Genomic DNA, 8169 nt, shown 5'->3' with positions numbered 1-8169 from the left:
CAGTTATAGCACTGTATAACTATAGTTATAAACACTCATAAATGATCATAATGCTTTATAACAATAATCACAACACACTATAAAGCATTTTATCATGACTAATAAGGTCGGGTATTATAATATGTTAGTAACTCGCTGACAATGACCACATTGATAATGCATTATAAATATAGTTATAATGTGTTATAATTGGCTTATAAACATGTATAACTATCATAATAAACACTCATAAATGATCATAAGGCTTTATAACAATAAGCATAACACATCACAGAGCATTATAACTATTATAATACTTGACCTTAAGCCATTATAAAATGCTCTATAATGTGTTATGCTAAATATTATAAAGCCTTATGATCATTTATGAGTATTCATAATGATAGTTATACACTTTTATAAGACACTTATAACACATAACTATATTTATAATGTATTATCGACATGGGCATTGTCAGCCAGTTACTAACAATTATAACGTATTATAATAAAAGTCACAATAAAATGCTTTATAGTGTGTTATGATTATTGTTATAAAGTATTATGATCATTTATGAATGTTTATAATTATAGTTATACAATGCTATAACCACATTATAACTCATTATAAGTATGGTTATAATGCATTATAGAGATAGGCGTCAAAGTCTTACCAAAATTGTTATTAGTTGGCTAACAGTAATTAATATGGTTAGTTAGCCAACTCCTATGTGCGACTGAATCTGATGACCATCTGACCATTTTATTTTCCTAAATGCTAGCTGACTGCTCCATTAGCTATCAAACTAGGATAACATGGTGTAGGCCTATTGTCTTCACAAGGATCTTTGCAGTTAGGTTTAGGCGATGATCTACTATACTCAATAGAATACATTAGAGATACAGTAAGCTATTCCTGTGCATGACAGAGGTTTTCTTTAATGTCACAAAAAAACTTCTACTATTACTACTGAATACTTAATATAACTATATTCTACCTTATTCCATTGTTGGACATTAATCTAGCACACATGTCAATCTCATGTCAAAAACCTGGGGGCCAGATCTGTCCTGTGATACACTTTTATATGGCCTTCAAGAAAAATATTATGTTAATAATGGCCCACCAATATAGCATTCACATTACTCACATTACAAATCCCATAATATACTACAACAGCTACCATACGGTCAAGCTGGAATGAACAAGTTTGTGACACACTGCAACATCTATCTTGGTATCTATCCATTCTTCAAAAACGACCTCTTAGAGCCTGGATGCTCGATGGAGATTGATGCTCAGTGTGTGTGCAGATTAACATTATCATGTTTGCAATCAATGTAGCACCACTGTGTATTTTTTGTGCTTTTCCTATCTTCATTTCGAACAAACTTGTCTCAGTTGTTGCTGATATGTGAAATCTGGTGCATGTCCAAATTACATTTATAATAACTTTTTTAATAAATTTAGCGACACCACAAAATCCTGGAGGGTCTGTATAATGTCCTATAGAAAAAAGGGTAGAATAAAAGTTATATTATATTGAGTATTTAGTAGTATTATGTAACACAACCTCTGCAATGATAATGAATGGAATGGCTTCTCTGCAATACATTCTATTGGTGGTGGTGGGGGTTCCGATGATCAAGAAAAGTGGGTGTGGCTGTTTTTTTCTCCACCAAGGAGTGTTTTGGGCATATAACTAATGTTTGCAATCAACTCGGAATCATGAAAAACCCCTAGTTTGACCCCTCACAACTTATTTAAGGCCAAATTTAACATTTTGGAATGTTCAAAAATCCAGTTACGGGTACCCCAACTTTGAGTAGTTTTTTAGGGGGTTTCCCACGGGAGTTGAATTTCAACATTTTAAGACATGATACTACGCACGTTCCTAAAGACAATTGTGAAGAAATTTCTTGGTAAGGATTTAGTTCCCAGATTGGTCAAATATCTGCTAAAATGCCCTTACTATTTAAGTAGAATGAGATTTGTTTTGACTAGAAATGACATTTTGACTAGAAATAAGACAAATATTCTTGCTAAGATAGTTGAGTTTTTGCAGTGTAATGCTGCATTAGCATCAAAACAAAGAAGGCTAAATAAAAAACGATAATACATACGTAGTCTAAGAAAAAAAAGGAAAAGTTAGGGGGAGGGGCCCACTTTAGTATTCTTTAAGGGGGCCCAGAATTCCTAGCAACGGCCCTGTATGCTAATGTTACCTACTCGGGAAAAAAATGACTATTGCCTGTAATGTCCACTTTTATTTTTATTCATTTTAGGGCTTGCCTCGCCAGACATGTGGGAATGACTGTGGGATTTTGTAAATTGATGGTTCTTGTATTCCAGTATTTATCATTTTGTGTCTGTTTTCAGTGAAGTGGGCGAGTTCTGCAGGAGGCTGGAAAGGCAGATGAGGAAAGAAGGAGCACTGCCATAATATACAGACTATTTATGAAAGCCTGTGCAATAAAACATTTGAAACCATTTCATTCCATTCAATTCATTGTAGGCTATTTTAAGACTGTTCTGTCATTATAACCCCATGCAATAGAACATTTAAAAGCATGTCATTTCATTGGAGGTTAATTATTTATTTAGTCCAAAAGATTTTTTTAAAGTTTAAAAGTAATCCAAGCTTCACAAACAATTAGATCTAGGTGTTTTATTTATTTATTTAATCCAAAATCTTTTTAAAAAGTTTAAAAGTAATACAAACTCCACAAACAATTAGATTCTTGATGTTTTATTTCGACTTTGCCCTGTTGAAAATCCATAAGAAGGGGTCTGAACGGTCCAGACTGTGGAGTTGCAGTTCTACAGTCAACCAGTAGGGGTCTCCACAAGGGGTCTGAACGTGCGGGTCTACATCCATGGTCTGAATCTGCCAGATCTGCGGTCTCCGGGTCTGCAGAGACATACTATTGCTGTATGTATCTAGATAAGCTTTATTTCGGTGTCACTCCACAACACACAATAAAAATCCAGAGACAATATAAAAATACAGTATTGATTACAAAATGACCCGTTCCCCCTTGACAAAATTAAAAGTGTTGGGGACCACTCAAAAAGAGAGTTGTGAGACACCAACTACTAAAAACATGAATAGAAACGCACATTATGGTACCATACAAACAAAACAAACAAAACAAAACAATTGTTTTATGAACTGGAACTCATAAGAGACAGTCTTCTATTGAGGATGAGGTGGCAGGCTTTGGCACATTCATTAATGCAATGTTTGCCAGCTAAAATTACACACAATTTATTCATATCATCATCAAGATCATTAAAATTAAAATAAAACTTAGAAAGTGTACTAAATAGATCAGCACGAATGTCCGTATAAGTAACACAGTGCAGAAGAACATGGGCTTCTGATTCAATGGAGCCAGAATCACATAAAACACAGTAACGTCTCTCCACTGGGGTGTTTGTGTATCTACCAGTTTCTATTGCTAAAGGAGCGACTCCACATCTAAATTTAGCAAGGGAACTTGTATGTTGTCTTGAAAGTATATTCTTTACATAATGCTCTGTCTCAAATGTAGGCTACCCTTAAATAGGCAATAGGTGCGTAATTTATTCCCTTCTGGTTTATTTATTAACTGTAGCCATGAGTCCTCATCTGCCTTTGACACAGCCACATCAAAACATTTAAGGTCGTTACTAGAATAAACCATATATGTACAAGCAAGATGAGGTAAATTCATAGTGCTGAAAGAAGTTTTTACCGTTTGCACATAATTTTTTACATTTGTCAAATGATCCGCCCACTGAAAAACACGTTTACATAATCGACTGTCAGACATTCCACAGAGTCTTTGCCAGTTTTTAAAAATACAGGACCACTGATGTTGCCATGGGGTTTTCCAGCCCATATCACCTTGTATAGCAGCATTTGGGGTGTATTTACCCACACCTATCTATGCCTGCTGCTGTGGAGCCTCAGCTGCTGTGGAGCATCAGCTGCTGCCGCCAGGGGGCGCCGCTTCCACATGATCGCTGCCACCAAAGACACTCATCACTTACTGTCCTTCTGGATTCACTGCTCCCATCCATGTAGTCCAGGTAATCCAGCTCATTTTGGACCCAAAAATAGAACTAATTGCAACAGAATGTTTTTCACCATACATCATTTCTATGAGGTGTCCAGAACAACAAACTAAAAGTCCTAAGAAATCCTAGTTGGGGAAATATTTTGAAGCAAACTGCCAACAGAAATTAGCCTATTGGCTATAATTGGGTGCATTTACATTTTATCTTTTTAAAATGTTCATTAATGTACACTGTCCCTCTCGAACAAATAAAGGAAAAAGAAAACAACAGAATACATAAATATTTGTTCTGAGACTGAAGAACATTACTGTTTTAGTCAATGTACGCTAAAAAATTAGGGCCAATGGCGTGAAGTTGTTGAAATTTCTGGTAAAAAGTGGTACAATTTCTCCAAAAACATTTAAACATTTTCTGAAAAAATTGCAAAAATTCTCAAAAAAAAAAACATTCTAGAAAAAAGTGGTAAGATTTCTAAAGTGGTACAGAAAAAGTTGAGGACCCCGTTGCACCCTCTCATGACCCCTGGGTGACCCCGGACCACACTTTGAGAACCACTGATATTAGTCTATTAGTCCAGGTAAAATTGCGTTTTCCAACAGACTAATTGTAACAGAATGTTTTTCACCATCCATCATTTCTATGAGGTGTCCAGAACAACATACTAAAAGTCCTAAGAAATCCTAGTTGAGGAAATATGTTTAATTCTCATCAATCCAAGACTGATTTACTGTATAAAGTCTATGGTGCTGACAACAATACACCCCAATGGGGCTATTTTTTCCTTTACTGCTATCACAATGAAACTTTACACAATGAAAGTATTCATGAAATGTAACATTTTTTGTATTACAAGTTTCTTTGAAAATTAATTTGAATATGCAAATGAGCCATACACTACTGGAATATGCCCAAAACACACCCGAATAGGCTTGTTTTTTTTTTCCTTGAAAAATGTTACATTTCATATACACTTTCATTGTGTAAAGTTTCATTGTGATAGCAGTAAAGGAACAAAACAGCCCCATTGGGGTGTATTGTTGTCTGGCCTTATTGGCACCATAGGCTTTATACAGTAAATCAGTCTTGGATTGATGAGAATTAAACATATTTCCTCAACTAGGATTTCTTAGGACTTTTAGTATGATGTTCTGGACACCTCATAGAAATGATGTATGGTGAAAAACATTCTGTTACAATTAGTCTGTCGGAAAACGCAATTTTACCTGGACTAATAGACTAATATCAGTGGTTCTCAAAGTGTGGTCCGGGGTCACCAGGGGTCATGAGAGGGTGCAATGGGGTCCTCAAGTTTTTCTTTACCACTTTAGAAATCTTACCACTTTTTTCTAGAATGTTTTTTAACAACTTTTTTTTAAATTCTTTTTGAGAATTTTTGCAATTTTTTCAGAAAATGTTTAAATGTTTTTGGAGAAATTGTACCACTTTTTACCAGAAATGTCAACAACTTCACGCCATTGGCCCTAATTTGAGCGTACATTGACTAAAACAGTAATGTTCTTCAGTCTCAGAACAATTATTTATGTATTTCTGGTGTTTGCTTCAGAATTTTGTCCAATGGGGGTCCGTGGTCTTACTGTAATTTGTTCCAATTTAAGGGTCCTTGATGTAAAGTTTGAGAACCACTGTTCTAAATCCTCTTATAGATAGATAGATAGATAGATAGATAGATAGATAGATAGATAGATAGATAGATAGATAGATAGATAGATAGATAGATAGATAGATAGATAGTTGTGGGGTCAGCAAAAACAAAACCAACAGAAATGATTTAAAATCAGTGAAAACTTTATTGAAACGTGACGTGTTGACAGTCTGAGCAGCAGGAAGCAGGTGGCTGTATAACGGTATAATAACAGTGAATATTCATGACAGTAATATAACGTTGATAACTCACTGAGGAAAAGCAGAAACTGTTTCCTGTTGATCTCACGCTCTGACCTTTCACATTAAAACTTCCTGTTTCCAGTTTGCAGCTGATCAGCTGATCTGGTCACGTGACTTCACAGTCTGTTTATTGAGAAGAAGATTTTTTTTTTGGTCTGTTACATGTAGAAGATTATTATTATTATTATATCATATAGGCTAGTGTCACTTCATTCACTTTATTCTTTTCCTTTCATTCATTTTTCATTCATCACCATGGTTACCATTGTTGTTGTAGATGTAGCAGGTGAAACTGTTGCAATTGTTGTTTAGTTATTAGAACATTATACTTCTTTTACTTTTACACCGTTACAGTTAAAGGGACAACGAGGAGTTTATCCAGCGGCAGAACGAAAAATTCTGCGACAATAAAAAAGTCTGATATTAATGTGGATGAATCTCCGTTACCACTTGTTAATGGTCCATTTTAGATAAATCTATGGTTTTGTCTCTATGGTTATTTTGTTATTATTAGTGGTGGTGGAAATGCTGGGCGAGCCGACCAGCGTTTCTTTACTTTCGGTTTCGTGGCGAGTCATGAGAATAACGCCGCCGAATCTCCGTTTATGGTGGGAACTACGACGGTATGTGATCGTCTTCCAACCTCTGACTTTAATTCTTGATGAATGAAAACATGAGTCTGTCTTGCGCCGGTCAAAGAATTTCACGGTGCGGAGGCTCATAAATGTAGTGTGGAAACACTTCACTTTTCCTAAACTCCTCGTTGTCCCTTTAAAAATTAAAGTTTTACAGAAAAAGAGAGAAAACAAATGATCCCAGTTTTTTATTTCTTAGATGTGAACCAGTAGAGGCCAGTTGTTGGACCTGGTCCTGGTCCTGGTCCTGGTCTCAGACCCAGATGTCGGAGGTGCAGTCTCCTCCCGGGTAACGCAGCTCGTGGGCCAGAACGGGACCGTCGGGTTCTTTACCGAAGTCCACCAGGAACTTGTCGTTGAGGCTCAGACCGCCGCTGACCGTGTTCACGTCGATCTGCATCATCACCGAGCCCTTCCTGCCACACACACACACACACACACACACACACACGTCACACCGCTGTGATGTCATCAAGGTGTTACAATGCAGTAATCAATAATTGATCAATATGGATATTAATTAGGAGGATAAAATAAACTCATGAACAGCAACATCTGACCTGAGTTCAGAGGTAGAAACACGTTCACTATACTAATTAATAGGCTACTAATGTAATACTACTGTAGTAGGTACTACTGTAACACTACTCTAATACTACTACACTGCAAAAACTCAAGAATATTTGTCTAATTTCTAGTCAAAACTAATCTCTTTCCACTTAAAATAAGACTCATCACCTAAAAATTAACTTGTTTTTAGATCATTTTCACTTGTTTCAAACTAATTTTCACTTGAAATAAGTAGAAAAATCTGCCAGTGAAAGCAAGTTTTTTGTGTTTGTAATAAGAAAGAAAAACTTGCTCCACTATCAGATTTTTCTACTTATTTCAAGTGAAAATCTCCTTGAAAGAAGTAAAAAGTGTCTAAAAACAAGCTACTTTTTATGTGATGAGTCTGATTTTAAGTAGAATGAGATTATTTTGACTAGAAATACGACAAATATTCTTGGTAAGATATTGAGTTTTTGCAGTGTATAGTACTCCCATATTATTACAGTACTACTAGCAGCAGTAGTAGTGGTATTAGTAGTAGTAGTAGCAGCAGTAGTAATAGTAGTAGTGTACGTACTGCAGCATGTCGGGGTAGAACTGTTTGTCCCAGCTGCTGAACAGAGACGTCGTCAGGTAAAGTCTCCGACCGTCAAGACTCAACTGTAACATCTGAGGTCCTCCATAGATACGCCTTCCCTGAGAGACAGACAGGTGGAGACAGACAGACAGGTAGACAGACAGACAGGTAGAGAGATATAATAACAAATATAATTGATCAACATAATTGCAGCTCTCTTGGCTGGTAACTTCCTGCACCATCAAACACTGCACACCAAGAATTTGGAGATATCCCTTTTAGGTTTCTTTTATGTCAAAGTCCAGTGCAGATGTCATTATATATGGCATCATGTTATTATTATATTATTAAAATATCGGAGCCAGTGTGTCTCTGGACTGTGCTGTAGAGAGACAGACAGGTGAGACAGACAGGTAGAGATATGCAAGAATGATCCTATCTTTAATCAAGTGCATAGA

The 8169-nt window shown here is 36.1% G+C and overlaps 1 protein-coding gene across 2 annotated transcripts in view; it reads right to left on the bottom strand.

Moving 5' to 3' along the window:
* Nucleotides 1-8169, bottom strand: part of selenbp1 (selenium binding protein 1) — a 75591-nt gene that overhangs the window by 43174 nt on the left and 24248 nt on the right. The window contains exons 11-12 of one of the 2 annotated variants that reach the window (XM_083989324.1): nucleotides 7712-7830; nucleotides 6812-6998 (exon numbers count right to left, since the gene is read on the bottom strand). In XM_083989324.1, the coding sequence (XP_083845450.1) occupies nucleotides 6836-6998; nucleotides 7712-7830 (282 nt within the window). In that variant the 3' untranslated portion in view covers nucleotides 6812-6835. Of the gene's footprint in view, nucleotides 1-5830; nucleotides 6999-7711; nucleotides 7831-8169 lie in introns of those variants that run through there. The other variant, XM_083989323.1, reaches the window with a different exon arrangement.

Source organism: Trachurus trachurus (genome assembly GCF_905171665.1).
Source record: "Trachurus trachurus genome assembly, chromosome: 16".
Lineage (NCBI taxonomy): Eukaryota > Metazoa > Chordata > Actinopteri > Carangiformes > Carangidae > Trachurus > Trachurus trachurus.
Note: the sequence above shows the minus strand (reverse complement) of the source record. Positions and strands in the feature narration are given on the sequence as shown.